Source organism: Primulina huaijiensis, chromosome 2 (assembly GCF_012295235.1).
Source record: "Primulina huaijiensis isolate GDHJ02 chromosome 2, ASM1229523v2, whole genome shotgun sequence".
In the NCBI taxonomy this organism is placed as follows: Eukaryota; Viridiplantae; Streptophyta; class Magnoliopsida; order Lamiales; family Gesneriaceae; genus Primulina; species Primulina huaijiensis.
In genome coordinates, this window is record NC_133307.1 from 30,091,840 (window position 1) to 30,111,912 (window position 20,073).

At 31.1% G+C, this 20,073-nt stretch overlaps 1 protein-coding gene across 2 annotated transcripts; it reads right to left on the minus strand.

Moving 5' to 3' along the window:
• Window positions 1–9,055: 9,055 nt before the first annotated feature.
• Window positions 9,056–14,659, minus strand: LOC140971511 (glycosyltransferase BC10-like). Of its 2 annotated transcripts, none has more exons than XM_073433806.1 (11): window positions 14,265–14,659; window positions 12,810–13,307; window positions 12,341–12,439; window positions 11,602–11,702; window positions 11,430–11,501; window positions 10,971–11,061; window positions 10,623–10,703; window positions 9,940–9,999; window positions 9,706–9,828; window positions 9,565–9,603; window positions 9,056–9,484 (listed from the first exon to the last, which is right to left on the minus strand). In XM_073433806.1, the coding sequence occupies exons 2-11, from the start codon at window positions 13,203–13,205 to the stop codon at window positions 9,344–9,346; spliced, it is 1,203 nt and encodes a 400-aa protein (XP_073289907.1). In that variant the 5' UTR covers window positions 13,206–13,307; window positions 14,265–14,659; the 3' UTR covers window positions 9,056–9,343. The 2 variants fall into 2 exon arrangements, with proteins under 2 accessions (XP_073289907.1, XP_073289908.1); XM_073433807.1 differs by lacking the exon at window positions 14,265–14,659 and adding an exon at window positions 13,828–14,234.
• Between the last annotated feature and the right edge of the window lie 5,414 nt (window positions 14,660–20,073).

Consider the following 20,073-nt stretch of genomic DNA (forward strand, 5'->3'; position numbering starts at 1 on the left):
ATTAAGAATGTTGTTTTATTCTAAAATAATAAATTTATTTTACAAATGTTTTTGTTAATAAAGATACAATATAATACTATAAATAATATTCACTTCATTCTTTATTGGGATAATAACTTTTTGTCTTTACTAATTGGTGTCTTATTTACATTATTATTACTCTAATTAACTATCCAACATCGGAAATCCTGCACTTATTTCCTCCATTGGTTTTTAGCCAATCCCACACACACACACAGAGTAATTGAACACTGAAAATTTTCAGGAAACAAGGACAAGAGAAATTGCTGTCACATTTAGTGCAAAAAGGTTTCCAAGAAATTGAAAGCACTTTTACAAGGATAGAAAGGATACGGTAATTTTGGTAATTTCAAATTAATCAATTTCGATTTTTTCATTTCAAATTAATCAATTTCGAATTTATTTTTTATATAACATAGGAAAAATAAAAAAATTTCATTCCAAATGCATATATAAGCATGTAAAATTGAATATATTTTTAAATTATTGACATGATAATAATAGAAAAATATATGAAAGCCATCCTGAATGACGTGGAAAATGCGTGTCATTCTCATATTTTTTATTTAAATTTTACGGTCTTCTGCAACAAACCATGCACTGGTCCAAACCCTTGATTAAATTTTTTTTAAAAAAATAAAAATCTAACATATAATTAATTTTTAAAAAGACAATCGTGTTGCAAATAAGTTCTGACACATAAAAGAAAAATATATTAATATGTAACTAATTTTTTAAAAAATATAAAATTTAATAAAAAGACTTTACAATTTTAATAATGTATATTTATCTATTTCTAATTTGATCATTTAATTTGTCAAATTTCAATTTTAATTGCTATTTTTTTAAAATTGTATTAAAAGTAACCATGAATTTATGATTAGGTATGAAATTGATATATAAATTAAATCCTCGATGCAATTTTTTCATAAATATTTATAATTATATACAAAATGGTTTGATATTTATAATTTTATTAACAAATTTAATGATCATGAATTATTGTTCAAGTTGTTTGATGTCATTTTCCATTTAAAAATAATAATTAATATATTAATGCATGCGTGAAAGATACATCGCCTAATCGATTGTGAACAAAGAAACCAATCTCAAAATTTATTGTTTAGTCGCATAATTTAATAGAATATTCATGGAATTTGTTTCTATGTTGGCTATTGAATCGTCGGTGCCTCCTTTGATCTATATTCTTAAAAAATTAACATATTAAATATTATCAAATAATGTTTCAATCATCGTATTTTTATATGCATGCATCCATCCATCCGTCGTCTTAACAAATTAAGCATGCCAATTATTAAATATTCTTGAAAAACAAAAACTTTCGAGACCGTTTTATGCCACAATTTTGTGATGTATATATTCCACTCGATTTAACTCAAATGTTACTTTTCACTAAACAAATTGATCGGATCGACATGTTTCATGATATCTCATATGAAACCTATTCTTATTCAATATATATTTAATGGTGATGTTTTGGTTGAACAACAACAATATGACATTCTATAATTTTAAAAACAACTGAGTAATTTACCTACTTTATGTTGAATTGGGGCTAATCCAATAAATTTGGATATTATACCATCAAATATATTTTTAGTATTTTAAATCTCTAAAGTTTTGAGGGAAGCTTATATATTTAATTCTAATAATCATCACATGGTAGTAAAATCTTGAAAATAATGCTTCTCAATGGAATAGTCATGTTACTCTATATGAAACTATTATAAAACTATTTCACAAAATTTATAAGAGACGATCTCACATATCGATTTTATAAAACAGATCATCAAATCGACCTGATTTATAAAAAAATATCATCTTTTATGCTAAAAGTATTATTTTCAATTCAATTATAGATCAAATTGACTCGTATCACGTCACAAGAGACTACTAAAACTATTTTCAGTAATAAGCATTGTCTAATAATATTTCAAATGTGTGGAATATTAACGATATGATTCATTGTGAAATTTATAGATGTATCCACGAGCGAACAAACACTACAAAACTTTAGGATGTGTTCATTCGTAATTCTATTAAGTTTAACCACAATTAATTGTGGTTATCTGTCTGAAGATCATCTGCTAACTTAATTTGAAGGGGGGTTAAATTATTTTAACAAGAAGTACTGCATAAATTGTAAGTGGCAAAAAAACTTGTGTGAGACGGTCTCACGAGTCGTATTATGTGAAACGGATCTCTTATTTAGGTCATCCATGAAATATATTACTTTTTATGCTAAGAGTATTACTTTTTATTGTGAATATCGGTAGGATTGACCCGTCTCACAGATAAAGATTCGTGAGACCGTCTCACAATAGACCTACTCATTGTAAATTCAATTGGTACAACATGAACGAGAAAAAAGAAAAGAAAAGAAAAGAAAAGAAGCTTCTTATACAACTCGAGATAAAAAATAAAAATAAAATAATTTTATTTTTAAAAAGAAAGAAACGTATACTCTTCTTTTTTATTTTTTTGAAGAAAAAGAAACATATACTTTTAAATGAATAAATGTGCGATAATTTTTTTCAAAAATATAAATACAAATAAAAGAGAAATATGGAATAAATTCCAAGATTTGCTTTTAACTCGTTGGGGCCAAAATGAAAATATGACTCCTACTTTCATCTCAACCTTTGAATTTTTTTAGTTGACAAATTTGTGGTGCAGCTATGTATTAGCCATCATTCCATATCCTAATAAATATGAGACAACAAATTATAATAAATGCAGTGCCAAAATAAAATAATAAATTATAAGTCTCCTCCCAATTTTTATAAATTTTTTATTTCTAATTTATCGCAAATACAAACATAAAAGGGAAAATTCTAATTGATTTCTACGAAACCCCATACTAAAATAAATAGTATTTTAAAATCACAAAATTTTAAATTACGTGGAAAAAGAGACGAAACACATAATGCAAAAAGTGTGATTTTGTGTGCTGTCTTTTTAAATTTAGATCAATCAAATATTTTAAAATTTTATTATAATTTTAATCATATCAAATACTTAATCAATAGATTAAATCAATAGATTAAATAACACACATATCGTCATACGTTTAAAAATAGATGAGTAAAATTCAAAATTGGCAATAAATAAATAAAGAAATATTAAAAATTCTTGAAAAGTACTATTAAAATCCAGGCTGTCTTTCTGTCTGGAAATTGTACAAGTCCCACCGATTCTTCTTACAAACCTTGGGAGGAGATTCGTTCTAATCTCCTCTGTCGAAATAGGTCCCATTTCATCTTTATTTTATAATATTTGATAATATAAATAATAATAATAATAATAATAATATTTGTAACGTAATTGGATGTATCCACTTAGGGAATGACAACCATTATTAGATTTTAATTATTAATTACTTCATAATTAATGTTTATAATTTAAAAAACGATATTACTATGTTTTCTCGAATGATATTAAGTTAGAACAAACTAATCCTCGTACAATTTTTGTTCAAAGTAACAAAGTATATTTTTTTAAGAAATAAAAAGGAATATTTTTTGTAATTTGATAGAAAAGCTAGCTGAGACGGCGACATCCCAACCGACAAGTTAAATGCCTCGTGATCTCTTATATGATCGAGTAAACTTTTTATATTGAATTATTTATTTGTTTGTTTTTTATCATTAATTATTTATTTAATAATTGAATATTATGGGAGAAAGAAATTAAAAATAAAACATTTTCGTGAAAATTTATTTCAAATTCATTAACTAACTTTAATTAATTTATGAAGTTTTATTATCTGACCGTTGCACTTCACATAATTCTACAGCCCAATTAATACTGAATTTATGTTGATTTTACGAGTATCTAGTTGGTTATTTATTTCTTATTTAAATAATTGAGTTTCAGTTTATTTTCTTGTTAATTGGTAGATTAACAACAAATTTAAATATTTATTTGGAGTGATAGATCAGTACTCAAGCTCAAATTATTTATGAAGTAAACCGATAATAAATATGCAATAATAATATGTTTGATATAATTGTATTAAAAATATATTGTTGAAAACATTCACAATAAGTTTTTAGGGGTGAATTGTATATAGTTCTCTTAATCTTTATTTTTTTGGGATGATATGATTAATAAATTAATTTCACAAACTGGCATCTCTTTTTCTTTTTTCTTTTCAGATTTTAAAATTAAATAATATTTTACGATGTAGTTATTAAGTAATATGCAGAGCAGATAATGCATATGTTCTAAATCAGCCCATAAATTTGGGCTCGATCATATATTACATGTTAGAATTTAATTGTCGCCCAAACCCAAAAGGAATTTTAATTGCTATTTAAAGGCAAAGCTATCTCCGGTCCGGCCACAATTCAGAGGAGTCAAAACGAGTTAGTATGTCCGACCCACTCGTCTTGCCATATATAATAGATGAGTTGAGTTAACTATATTCCAACACTCCAAAATGTGCCCCGACCCGCTGAATAGTAGTTTGTGTGGGATTGCAAGCTAAGTTTACTCTCACGATATAAAATAGATTAGTTAAGATGATAATTTTGCGATATTCAAAATGACAGATTGGCCCGCACTGTCCCACAAAATCGCGAGTTTCAAGCCTACCCCGTCTCGCTGCCCATCCTAATAGTGCTACACCGATTCCTATGCTCCAATATCATTTATCACAGTAGATGCTAGCCTTAGGCATCGTATCAAGTTGCACATTATTAATCCATTAATAATTTATCTTATTTAATATCATGTTTAATTGATCATATTACTTATCAACCTACTTATTATCTATCTTAAATCTTCTAATTATTTATCTTACCCTGATCAAATCATTAATTGTCTATTTTACATCAATTAAATCATTGAATTTATATTATAATATTACTCATAATAAATAATATTATTAATATTGTATTAATTATTAAAAAAAGATAATTTATCATCTTATCTCAAACAGGGTTAACAGAAAAAATCAACTACGTTAATTGTAAAAATAAACATGGATGTTGGGTACACATAGGTGTAGGTTGAACTCAATCCATCCACCACTCATGCTACACACCCCTTAATTTGTTTCCATTAGTACCTCATTAATGGAAATTGAGATTTGCTAATTTCTCTCCAACTTTATTCTCCAAATTTATTCTCCCTCATATCTATTAATATTTTAATAGTTTTCCTATAGTTTTGAATGTCTTCCACTCGTATTTTAAGAATGAATTCAATAAATCTCTTGGTTCTCCGTTGGAATGAGAAAATTTCAAAAACAAAGCTCTTGCAGCTTTATTAATTTTGTCATATATTTATTCACTTACCTTTCTAAACACTCAACTGATCCCAATAAACGCATATTAGTATAATGTTTAATGAAAAAATTGCATAATTTTGGTGTAAACCTTGAGCTAAAATATAGATATAGGTTTTTTTTTTACAAAATATATATACAAGTAATGTAAGGCAAACACTCGATCACCAGGAGATAAATAATAAAAATTGTCTTTTTTAACAATAGAACTTAATTATATCAAACTAAATGCTTTGCTATAACTCACGTACAAGAATACGCATCAAACCGTATGATCATCAAGAACCAAATCAACCGATTCGGTCCTCCTATTAAATGACCTCTCCAATATAGTCTCCAAAATCGGTTTCCATGACCTCGAATTCGAACTTGCGTCCATCCCACGTTCCATGCTAGAAACACCGCACGAAGCCCGGTTCGGACTACTCATAGGTGAGGTTCTAACCATGCTCCATCGATTTGGTCGTCTCATTGGTGAGGTACTAACCGGGCTTCCACCGCTCGAACAGGATGAACCTAGACTTTTCCTCGAACCGGACATGGACCCGTTATTCCGTGCCATGGAAGCTAGCTTCCTTGTTATAGGGGCTAAGTCCACGGGCGACACATTGGATTTAAAAAGCGAGAGAGGGAGCAAGAAATACACTCGGCCCAGCTCCAAAACGACGTCGGACTTTAGCGGTGTCATCGCCGGGGACATCAGCTGAGCCTGAGTGAATAGAAAACTTTGTGCTGGCTTTGCTGTGAGTTCACTTACTGTGACTGGATAGTCCAACTCTTCGATGTAGCCATTCAAATGTATGATCTTGATTTTCTTGTTTCTTGATGATCTTTTGCAAGAAAAATTGCAGCCCATTTTCAGTTTCTGCACTTTTTTTAAAAAAATTTTAGCTTTGGTAATGTTTGAATTGAATGGTGAGAAAAAATTGAAGTGCTATATATGATGACCAGATGACCATTTAGTATTTTTTTTTCCTATGAATTAGGAAGATCGTTGGCCAATCACCAAGGAAAAGTGTTTTAAACTCATAGGTTAATTNGCCAATCAAAATCGATTCATTTGACTTGGCGAGTATTGGAGAAAAAAGTCAAGCAACACAAATTCAAGGAAATTTATTAGAATTAAAGAAGATAATTGAAAATCGAGTGATATTAATTCAATATATTAAAATAAAACAAATGAAAGCAAAAGCTTGAATTGAAAAAGAAGCGCATTATTCATTACACTGATTTATTATTGTAATTTTGTAGCAGCCCAAATCAAGTGTGTTTATTTAATTATTTACATCAAATCTCACCTTCTTATTCAGTGTGACAGATTACATTATTCATCATTGCATTTGGTTGACTTGATCAACGCGGATAATATTCATCACTCAGCTTCTCTGATTTGTGTAAAATACATTAAATGATTTGATTTGGAAGAGAGATTTGATTTTATGATTTGATATCGACCAAAGTATTATTGAAATTTCATAACTTAACTTTAATTTTGTCCATACGAACAAGATAAAAAAATTTGAAATGAAAAGATTTAAAATCAATCAATCAATGGAAACACAAATTATTATACCACGAAACAATCCACCTTTAATTTCAAACATATTAATTCTCGAAAGCGAACCCGCGGGACACCCTTTGAGAAATCTTTGAAGGGAAAAGACTAATTCAAAGCCAACGCAAAGAGACAAGAAAGAAAAACTTTTGGAAGATGGATTGTGCCAGGGTCACACTCAAGTAACAAAGTTTAGCAATTTCGTCAAATGATATCAGAAAATTTTAATTTTTCAAGCTAGAATTGAAAATTTTAATTGTCATATCTTAGTGACTTTGGTCCGTAGAGATAGATAATGTAGTAGTGAAGTTGTCGAGGTGCTTCCCATTCCATCTTATTAATCTGATCCAACGATGGGAATAATTTATGATCATTCGATCTGCTTTGAGGGCAATAGCGTAATACCACCAGTAAGAATCGACTCTCACTAGTCACTACACAGAACCACTAAAAAAATTATAAAATCCACCAAAATCACACTGTCTTTTGGTAGGGATTAGAGTGAAACTCTTTGATTATCATATCCTGTATACTTCCTCAACCTTCTACCTGAATCCAGGTCAAGTCTTGCAGGACCCCGACATTTACCGGGGTATCACCAATTCGCCCTCCAGTCGGGCTAGAACTGCACTCACTGCCCCGAACTAAATGGTCAAGAGTGGATCTGGTCATCAATATATAATTTATTGAGAATTTACGTTAATATTAAGATTTTTTTCCAGGATGATTACATATAGGGTTTTTTTAAAAATAATTTAATTTTAAAAATTTTTTTCAAAAATAATGTAAAAAAAAAAAACATTTCCAAAACTACTGCAATCCGCGCTTATGGAGCGCGGACGCTGCTCACGTGGAGCAGCGTCCGCGCTTCGTAAGCACGGACTCTGGTCGACGGAATATTTTAGCGACGGAATATATATAAAAACCGTCGCTGTATTGGAATCAGCGACGGTTCAAAATCCGTCGCTGATTGGAAATACCCCCTACACATTTTTATATCAACAGCGTGCACATGTACGCCGCGAATAATATTGAACTTTCAACGGCTTGCAATTTTACAGCGTGCAATATGCGCTACGAAAAGCCATTTTTGTTGTAGTTAAGACAGAGAAAAGAACAAACAAGAAATTCATCAAAACTGTGATATCTCAATTGAATGATGTTCATTTTCCTCAACATCATTCTGTGGTCGAATGTCATGTACAAGATGTTGCGGACCAACATTAAGCAAATTTGTAAAACTGTGTATGTTCGAACAAGACGGAGTCTGAAAATCCTGCTGACCAAACAAACCAAAGTCAGCAACCCCTGAATCATTGAAAAAACTAGGTTGAATAGTAGAGGTTCCTGAAAAAACTTATTTTTTGATAAGCTTATTATCTGTTTTTTTCCGCAGCGTATATTGCACGCTGCAAAGTTGCAAGCCGTTGAAAGTTCAAGATTATCCACGACGTACATGTGCACGCTGTTGATACAATTATGCGTGGCGTGTGAGAAGATAGGTATTTTGGCATTTAGCGACGGTTCAAAAATCGTCGCTAATTAGCGACGGCTTTTTAACCGTCGCTGATTCCAATAAAGCGACGGTTTAAAACCGTCGCTAAAATTAGCGACGTGTTTAAAAACCGTCGCTAAAATTAGCAACGGTTATATACACCGTCGCGGATTCCACGGTTTTTATATATATTCCGTCACTACAATATTCCGTCCTTACGTAGACCAGCCTCCGTGCTTACGAAGCGCGGACGCTGCTCCACGTGGACAGCATCCGCGCTCCATAAGCGCGGATTGTAGTAGTTTTGAAAATGTTTTTTTTTTACATTATTTTTGAAAAACATTTTTAAAATTAAATTATTTTTTAAAAAAACCCTTACATATAAGATTGTTAATTACCATTAGTTACACGTAATGATTATTTGAGTAATTTTTGGCTATTTTGGTGTGAATATTTGAATCATTAGTTAGAATTTTTATTATTATAATAGTTATATGTTGTGTATTTTAAAAATCTGACATTTAGTTATTTTGTCAATTGTTTTGTCGATCATTATTAGGTAAAATAATTATCATAGAGATGTTTTAAAAATTAATGGATGAAAACATTCCTCAACCTTATATTTCCATGCTCAGGCGAGGCCATTTCCATGGATGTTTTAACCACAAACATGCACACAAAAAATATGCATTTCAATTTTCAATATCCCAACTTGGAATTTATATCAATATTCTTACACGAGGCGCCACTAGCCAACAGTAAATAGTGTACATATCAATGAATACAATATTGAACATTTTTCAGTCTCCGCCAGTTTCCTTTGAACTCAAAAATAACCCATTTTGGTAAAGATCTTACGTCTAACACAAGGCGACGCGGAGTCGCTATACAATAGCAGAAGCTACACAAGAAATAGGATGAAGGTGGGGATCGAATACAACCAAAGAATAAATACTCTGAGTCATGACACCAGTACACTAGATGTATAATTTGGGAAAAGTTGTATTAAATTATCAAGAGTTTCGGGTGAAAATTTCCTCCCGAACAAATAACATGGCTGCAAGGTACCATTCCTCAAGCAGGGGACCGTTTTCGTTTCGCTCTACAGGTCAGAAGACGAATTTTTATCAGAATGTTGAGATAATTAGAACTTTAACTAAGTGTAAAGTAATATATTTTCACCGGTTCCTCGCTTGTGATATGGGCACTTTCCACAATAGACTGCAAATAGAAGTTTTGGAGAGAAGTTTCAGGTCTCCGAAAACTGAAAACAAAACCATGAATGTATGTACTATGTATGATGTAAAAACTCGATAGCCGTACTGTAAGATTTCTCATCAGCTCCAAGGTTATATCTTGTGCCTGGTACGATCTTGGATGCCACTTTCTTTCAGACCAATCAACATATGTTACCGACCAATTGGCGATTCCAGCAGGATCTAGCATCTGAATAGGTGAGGGAAGATTACACGAAAACAAAGATATCAAAAACCAGGAACAAAAATGAGGAAAACATCCGAGTAGGAACTTGAGAACAGAAGGTACTACTGGGCTCACATAGAAAAAAGTGGGTAGGTAGTGTTCATCCGAGTAGCAGTTGCGTCCCTCCATGTCTGGCTGTTCAACGAAAAAGAAACAGAGCTGTATAATGAACTCACCGTGCAACACCCGCAAAATAATGGAGTTTGCAATTAGTAATTGAAATTTGGGCAACTGAATAGAGATAAAATGCGGTCCATCATAAATTGGATGGGAAATTTGTTTCAATCACAATTTGGCTGGTCACTCTCCTTGTCTCGTCACCTAATGAGCGTTAACTAAGCTTGAAATGTTGTTTCAGACCAACCCACACTCTTTCCAAGCTGGATTTTATATTTTCCAGGAGGTCACGAGAATGGTCAAAATGGGGTTCATAATAGCATTTTCACACCATCTCTTTTTCCAGATGAAAATTCAGATTTAGAGCTGAATAATCTACTTCTTAAGAAGGATCATTAGGTTTCCGCCTTTTGCTAAAATAAAGAACAAGTCGTAGTGAAACTTAGGCTCATTTCCCATTAAAGTGCGAATAACTGAAACACATGAACCCACCACAATATAGATTATAGTGTGTTTGAACCTTAGAAGAGTTTGAGTCCATCACCTACTTGTCCTCACCCTTGCAATAAGAAAGTATCAAGTAAAAATAATAATAATAACAAAGTCGTACATTTCCTGTAAGAGAAACAAACTATGATCACCTTGCAATAATTCCTGAATTTTGTATAATAGAGATTATCAGCCATAACTACGATAGCATGTTGCCGCTTCATTGTGAACCACTGCATTATTTAAAACTAACGCATTGTCATAAGAGAAATCAAAGATATTGAGCACAATGAGTTAATGCTTGGACAATGAGACCAACTTCTAGATACTAAACTGCAGAGACATACTGCCCCCAAAAGTTTGTAGAAGAATCATATTTGCACCTGATAAACAACAATGTACTATCTCCTTTCTTTACCCATAAATTGATACTAAATTGTGTGGAATGAAAATCCGTAATGTGATAGATGAACAAACGAACCAAAAGATTATACCCACACCTGTGAACCCTTTCGAAAGTCTTTCTTCTCGACTTCAGGTAACATATATTCAATGTACCTCCCACTTCCATGTACACCAAGATCCTCAAAGCTGCAGAAACATGTCTCCCATATTTATATAAAACCAAAGAGAGATGTAAACTACCACAATGCTAGTTCTTAAAAAAAGTCCTGTAAATAAATGATTTTTATTTATTAATAATTAACGATTAGACAGATCGTAGACGTGTCACTTTTGTAATGAAATTACTCGTGGTGCGAATAAAATCTAAAAACGGCTCCGTTTGATGTCCTTCTAAAGTTTAAAAAACAGTATCATAATGTTCATCCTTGTTGAAGACATGTTCTTTATCTGTCACAAAAGTGGTTTCCAACGTGTTTATTTAAACCAAACTACAAAGCGTTCACAAAAAAAATCCCGCTAGAAAAAATGTGGCTACACCAAAAAAGTATACTCACCAATCTATGAAGCTAATATTTGAAGACATGAGATAGTTGTACACATAATCAAAATCACGAAGCGGTACGCAGCTGCAGCCCAAGAAAAAGTTTTTAATTAGTTTATCACTGCATAAACGAGTTCCATAAACTTTGTAAAGATACACTAACAAAGACACAATTCTATGGCAACCTGTCGGAAAGTAACACAAAGTACTGATTATCTGGATCTTTGAGCGCATTTGCTAAAAGCCGCCTTTCAGCCTCAACCATGGAAATTTTCCCCCATTCTACCTGCAACTTTCAACCACTAATTAAACAGACAATTTGAAGTCTACCAACAGTAGCATAACACAGCATATTTATGCTTCCTATTAGAATTGTGTCGTTTTGATTAGGAAATTAAGAAACTGGGAGTTTTGAATGTTCAAATTTTGTAGCCTGAGAAATAATAAATGTAATTAGCACGCGCAAAAAACAAAGAAATTATACATCTGTTGAGAAAATGAAACTGTTCCTGGTTTCTAAAAGAAAATCATATCGTTCACCATAGGAAAAAGGGTGCACTAAACAACAGTAAGATAAATCTACAAGGAAAATGAACTTGGACTTTTACATAGAATTCAACATTTAGGATAATCTGGACATGACATAAAATGGAAAGATATATAAAAGTTTAGCTGCGAAGCAATCATATGATCCCTCACAATTGATTCAACTCTAAATTAGAGGAATTAGAACACAGTTAGGTCCAGTTAAGAGAATAGCAGGAACAAGAATCCCACCAAAGATTATATTTTGACATTCATAGGAAGAACGTGCGAATCTATAAAGATATTCACTTATTTGTTTTACAATTTTTTCAATTCTTACAGCAGAATTGCATGTAGCTTAGAATGCAGAAATCAAGAACCACAAAATGGGAAACCAACCTTGCCACTATGAATTTCCCGATTGATAAAATAACGGCTAAGATGCACGGGTTTATCGTTTGACGCATGCACGTACACAGAGAACCTACCTTCATGCTCCTGCCAATAAAGAGATTTAAAAAACTGTATAGTAACAAATTGTCATATTCAACGGTGCAAAAAAGATCACTTAACATTGATAGGCATTCTCCCTTTGTTTGAACAACTGCAGCATGATTTAACATGGCAGACCATAGATGAAACTAGCTATTGAATATAATTTTGTCAAGAATAAGTAGCAGAAATTTTGATTTCATCCAACAAATCAAACCAGATAACATTGGACAGAAGCACCAAATAAGCAAATTTGATGCATCCAATCCTTTGAAGAGACAGCATCATTGCACAAGGCTTGATTAGGCTCATTTCGATAAAGCTGTAAGTGAGAGTTCGAAACTTATATTTCAGCATCAAAGAAAAAATAAAGTACCTGAAAAAACTTATCCCATAGCATCTCAAAAGGTAAAGCTCCAGGAGTCAGGAACAGGAAGGCTATTTTGGCATTCACAGATATAGTGAGAGGAATATTAAGAATATCTCTAATTACAACACGAGATGCGATTTCATCGTCGGTGAGTTCTCTGGAGGGTTCTCTGACGAGTACAGGTGCAAGCCATTTTTGAAATGACTTGCAGCCATTAGACGTGAATAAATAACAAGGTGCGGAATTCTGAGGTGGATAAATATAGGCACAAACTAAGAACAAGCTGACTAGAGAAACCGATACAAGAATCCATGTTGGCTTCTTCAACTGACCACGCTGGCTAGGTGCAGTTAATAATCGCACTTCTTTCATGCCTAGACGCCATGCCTTAGCTGACTTCATCTGATGAATCCCAGGACACCAAAAATTCCGAAACACAGCCGATAATTCTAATGTTTCATCCTAAAGCATACCAGAAATATCGGATCAAACAAAAACTTCAACCTGCAGTGCAGAGCGATGTACTTTAATTCTTTTGTTATTAACAAATTTTATCAATAATAATAATAATAATAAATAAATAAATATAGATGTACAATGGAAGGATAAGACATCCTTCTGATCAAAATTCCGAAACTATAGATTGACAGCCTACTTATAAGATTTAGACTCCACACATACAATGCACATCCATGATTCAAATGAGCAAGATCGCACATGTTTGACCACAGAAAACGGGTACTTCTACTTGCGAACAAGGAAAATCCATCTCAAACCTGATGCCTTACCGGGACAAATCAAAGAAATGGGAAGCACATTTCATATCATAGTTTAACATGAAAAAATCAGTCAACAAAAAGTATTCAATCCAAATAGACAATAGATCAAAATTTTAAATATGTCCAAGATTCATTTAACAAAAGAGTGAAAGGAAAAATCTATAACGGCCTTCTGTATAGATCCCCTGAAGTTTGAAGCTAAAAAAAGCGCTCTCTGGAGAATTAAATCAATTAGTCTGTAATACCCAGAAACAATGGCGGATACAATTTCCTCAGCCGCCTCAAATAACAAGACTCGCCGAGATTCACGGCCAAGGAAGTCAAACGATCCGAGGAAAACAAAGTAATCCAAAAGTCAAACTGAACCAAATTCTGAACCAAGCCCACAAATCCAAAAACTCTCGAAATCACTATTCCGGTCCATGCATCTAAACACACATACGACACACAGAATCAAACAAAACATCCCACCCCATCTTCAACTTCTGCTAATTCCCACAGCCGACCGAAAAACACGACACACACACACACACACGTAAACAAATGGAATACAGCCTCCCCGCAGCAGCATTGGAAACACACCCTTTCAAATTCCCACCAAAAAACGAGACAAAAAACACAAACCAAAAAATAAACTCAAAACTTTCAAACACCCAAAAACTCTTCGGTTCACACAGCCCACCTCCAAGAATGCGCTCCCACGGTGAAATCACCGAGCAACACCTCGACCCCAGTCAAACACGATATGAGCAGGAGAAGGAGGCCGGAGATTACAGCCTTGAGGCAGAATCATCTGCATATTTGTATATATACGTACGGCTGTGTATAAATAATTATTATTATGGTAAGTGTGTGTGAGATCTAGGACAAAAGAACCAATCAGGAAGCGAGTGTGAATAGTAAACGAGGGCCAAGAAATTTATAATCACACATAAATATCGTATGTCATCTGTATACAACCCGAGAGAAGCGCGGGGTACAAATGGGTTCACTCGTAATCGAAACTTAGATTGGATTTAGTGCAGAGAAATTTCGGAGATGGAGAATTCGAAGCTGCGCGGTGTGTGTGCGTATTTGGTGCATATTAATTAATGCTGAAAATTCAAAGACTCGTACTTGGAAGAGAGGCGTTGGACGGCAAACGTTAGCTTTTCATATGACAAAATATTTATTAATTAATTCTTTTTTTTTGCTGAAAATTATATTTTATTTTAATACTTTTAACATAAAAAAATAACACATTTTCATGAGTCGGATAAGATATTTGTATCACGAAAGACGATTTCATTGAAATTTTTGTATATTATTATTAGTTATTAGTGCATAAAAAATATGAGAATGATCGTAATAAGTACATTATGTGGGGCATATTTTCAAAAAAATAATGATAGCCCTTCATTTAGCATAATTCAACCGTAATATTATTATTTAATAAATATCTAGTTTTATTAAATTATTAATGCGCGTGTGGGGGAAATGAGGTCAAGTTGGTATCGCAAGTTGGTAGGTGAGGGGCGGTTCATTAATCATGTGCTAATCATCGTTATTAAATAATATTAGCTGATGGATAGTTTGTTAAACATGAAGTAAACTTTCCATTAATATTCCATGTCTGAGCAAATGCCGTACTCTTTGAATAATCGAGTTCAAATTCGAATATTTTAAATTCTTATATTTATATTTTGGATTCGAATATATGATGCGAGGTTGACATATGATTTTTATCTCTGAATATTATACAACATATATTCATTTATTTGATTTTTATTGAGAGAATTGATAACTCCAAATTATAACGTGTGACATACGCGTGACATATATGTTATCATATCAAAGTATTTACTCTAATTACGTCAAACTTTATAATATATTTAGTATAGACAACGTGACAATATAATAGAATAGGCCACAAAATGATATTTACAAGTAATATATAGTTCCCTATTTTATTTGTAAAATGGAACAAAATAATAAAGTCGAGGATTCAAATGACGTCACACCTATGTAATTTCAGTATTTGTGAGATCACCAAGTTTAAATATTCCACTATCACTTGACCACATTGTAACTTAGGGTACTTTGGGTGAAGCTTATTTTAGTTATAAAGAGTGCTGAATAAATATTTTCTATTAATTTTCGTTGTTTGACGGATTTAAAATCAATTGATTTCAAATACGTTTCATTTAAATATAACCTAAAATTTTGAAGTACGTAGAATCGAAAAACTCATCTGCGAATCACAACATTTTCATGAAGTACTTTTGTTTGTTTTTCCTAACTCATGCATGCAAGCAAGCAAGCAATGTTTTAATTAACATAGGTTAGCAAACACGTTTCTCTCTTTATTTTATTCTCTCGATAGTATTATCGTGCTACTTATAATTTTGATCGTATATATTTATTTCTTTACAATTTTATTAATCTATAGTATCAAATTTCAGTCTTAGTATAATATCTTCAATATTTTATAAATTTGGCTAAAGTGTTGATATGATATCATACACTTCATGTTAGCATCATGTCGACGTTGCGTTATATGTAAATTAGAAAATAATTAAAATCTCAAACAAAAACAAAATAAAATGAAATTTGATAACTTAAATTATCAAAAACGCAAATAATCATATATAAAAGACGGAAATTGCAATTTCTCCATTATAATTTTTTAAGTGATGTTTCGGAGTCAAATCAAGTAATAAATAAATTATTGAAAACTTATATTAATATTAAAATTTTTCGGATGATTTTTCATTAGATCGTTTAAATTAATACAATGACGTTTGAGTAAGGTTATCGAACATCACAGCTTACAATTATCGTCTGTTCAATTTTAATTTTTTAAATTAGCATCGTTTGACTCATGGATAATATAATGATGTACGACATTAGTCAATTATAAAATTTGATTTAAATATTAAACAAAATAAAAATTAATCCTCAAAACCTTGCGATTCTAAAATTTTTAGAAAGTTCAATTGCAATTATTTTAATTGTGCTTGGTCTACCCTTTTGAGTCGAAGCCTTATGGATAAGCTCGTGACATGGCGTGGAAAAAATAGATATTTCAGAAAATGGATATATATATATATATATAAAATAAAATTTTCAAAATATGGTCAAAAATAGAAAATAAATAATATAGAAACCAGCATTTTAGAAAACGGGCCCACTTGGAGCAAATGATCCCTACTTGGTCAAGCATGGCCCATCGACTACAAAGACTATGAACTGTTCAATCGCGCGTGTTATTTGGAAAACCGAACAAGCACGTGACAGTTGACACAACCGCGTACGAGGTTAACTTATGGGTTTAATTTATCAAGACTACTAAACAGAATCGAGTTGAATATATTTGTATAATAATCATAATTAAAGCTGGAATCATATATATTTTTTATGTTTAAACTTAAACTTCGATCCAATTAGAGTTGGAGTTCGAGTTTGATTTCAAAGATTTAAAAAAATTTCACAAGTCAATGTCACTTTTCACGATTTTCATTTCCTAACAATGCAAATAAGAGTAAAGTGTCGAGTTTAAATATTTATTTTTTAATATAATTTTAACTCTCTTCAATCAAATTATAGTTAAAATAATATAAATATATTAAATTTAAAACTAAACGCATGAATTTGACATCAATGGGAAATGAACAAATCCGTAATATTTTAATGGAATATTTAAGATTATTTAAAAAAAAAACAGAACAAAAGTTTTAATATTTTAATTAAAAAATTATTAAATTTCATAATATTAATGCCGGAACTAAACAAATACGCGTTCCTTAATTGCTTAAGACTATCAACCATGATTTTAGATAATTAAACATAAACATGATATGTAAATATCAAGAAATCTATATAAATACGTACTCAATGAAATAAAAAGAATTAATATAATTTCGAACGTTTTAGATGCTATTTTATCCATGAAAAAAGAGTGATAATTGTGTTTCACTTTGATAATTTCGAAAAAGTAAAAAATAATATTTATTTAGTCGTGTAATTATCTTGAATGGATATATGTTTAAAAATCACCTAATATATAGTTTGATACCCAAATTTTTCAAACGAGGTAAGAAACATTTACTTCAAGTGATATAAATTTGTGTTAATTGTAAATATTTAATATGTAGGTCAACTTAATTAAAGATAAATAACAAAAGGGATACAGACAAAATTTCAAATATTAAATCCCACCATGTTTCTAAATTGATACCCCAAACCTGTTTTCTTTGTCACATGTGTGTGCATATTATGTAACTATTAAAATTATTTCGGAAAAAGAACTAATCAATAGCAACATAAATATATTTATTTTCTTCTCAAGAAAATTGTATACGACTATAAAAAAAAGTAAAAATCGTATGGAATTTCTTATGCAGAATAAATGATATTTTAAAATCATATATTTTTAATTAATTATTATTAAACTCCCAAAATTGAAGTGTAAATGGGACGGATGTGATTGTGACAAAGTATATTGTTTGTGGTTGAGAATAGGTTAGAACTCTTAATCAATTATCAGGATTTTGATTCATTCTACCAACACTTTGATACATAGGGTTTTCTCAGTGCAGTTTATCTTATTAGTGTGGTTTGTAGTCAATGCATTAGCCTAAGAATTTACTGAGTGCGCACCAAATGATAGCAGTGAATTGTTTCATCGTCATTTTAAAAAATATACAATCTTAGAAAACTGCTAATTTTATTATAGAAATTTCACAGTCTTTTGATTGTTTAAAAGGGTGATTAATGCAATTTACCTGTATTTTTAATATATGGAGTTTCATATAATAACATTAATTTCCTAAAAAAGGAAGGAAAAAAAACACATTTTCGATCCCAAATCCCAATATGGCGATACACACTTTGAAAGTTAAAACAACCACCCCACACACACACACACACACACACACACACACACACACACACACATATATAACAGCTTGATATACGAGAAATTTCCGAAAGTCATTCTTCTCCTTACTTCTTGCACTCAAATTTACGTGGATTTATATATGCATAGATTGAGTCTAATTTGCAATGTGAAAATTGAGACTTTGACATTATTGTTTTGTAATAAAATAAAGGCGATGTTGATTATATTTTGACTGATGATATATATATAAAAGATGTCTATAGAAAAATTCGTAAAGGACGTGAGAGGTTGAGTGGGTCACATAAAGAAATCTTCCTGTGTTACTTCTCCTATGTTTTAATTATAATAAATATTTACACATTCGAGTATATCTCTAAAATAATAAAAGAAAAAAAACAAAAAATAGGTGGACAAATAGTAAACGACGCAAAATGCAACGCCAAAATCAATTTACCATGACGTTACCTTTGCACAAATACCTTTGTTTTACAGTTCTTACTTCTATGGGGCGTGATTTTCTGCGTAACTCAGAGAAACACAACATTGTTACAATAGCCATAGCGATAGCGTTGAATGTTTATTTATTTATTTGGTTAAAAATTGATTATTAAAATATTTAATTGTGACTTATTTTAGTTTTAATTTTCAATAATTTCATTAGACTATCTGGTAAAGGTTATTTTGATTATATCAATTCAGTAATTTAATATTAGATTGATAATAAACCAGTCTCACATTAAACCTACCCGTTTGAGAGATAATAAACCAGTCTCACATTAAATCTATCCGTTTGAGACAGATCTTGGAGTGGGTATGAGGAAGTTAACGGATTTTAGGGGACTCATATTGTTATATATTACTAAATAATTTTTTATTATATTAAATAATAAATGTTCTAAATTTTAACCTTATTCGTAATTTTCTCATCACTTTTTAAATTAATTATTAAAATATTATGATTTTGATTAATATTTTTTATATATACATCAACTTTTGGATTTTTTTTATTATGTATTTACTAGAATTAAAAATTATTTAATTTGTAATGTTTGTGAGTTCAACTTGGATCCGGATCCGTCGAGTTTTGATGTAGAGCGAGGCGTATCGAAAAATGAGAGAACAGGTCCGGGTCCAATTTTTCCTTGGTTGGCCAAAGCTAGGGGTGTCAATCGGGTCGGGTGGGTCGGGTTTCGGGTCAACCCGCGAAATTTTTTATTTTTTTCAATCCGAAAACCCCCAACCCGAACTCGAAGCAACCCAAAAACCCCAACCCGAACACGAACCCGTCTAACCCACCTAACCCGATTTTTTTTTAAATTTTTTTATTTTTTTAAAAAATATTAATGAAAAAAATTCGAAAAATTAAAAAAATAATAATATTTTAATTTAAACACATAATAACAAAATTTTTGATTTAAATTTGAAAGTTTAATTGTAGAAAATTAAAGTATATTTACTAAGTCAAATAAACAATTGTTAAAAAAATAAAAAAAATTACAAATAAATATTAAATGATGAAAATTTATCATATAAATATACAATAAATTTTGTTCAAACATACAATATATAAAAACATAGGTAATATTTAAAAAAAAGGTTTTCGGGTCAACCC

Coding starts and splice junctions, on each gene's coding strand:
- LOC140971511 (XM_073433806.1), bottom strand. CDS start 13,205: ATGAAGTCAGCTAAGGCATGGCGTCTAGGCATGAAAGAAGTGCGATTA. Junction 11,502..11,601: donor TTTGTGTTACTTTCCGACAG/GTTGCCATAGAA, acceptor CTTGGGCTGCAG/CTGCGTACCGCTTCGTGATT. Junction 9,829..9,939: donor ACCTACCCACTTTTTTCTAT/GTGAGCCCAGTA, acceptor TCACCTATTCAG/ATGCTAGATCCTGCTGGAAT.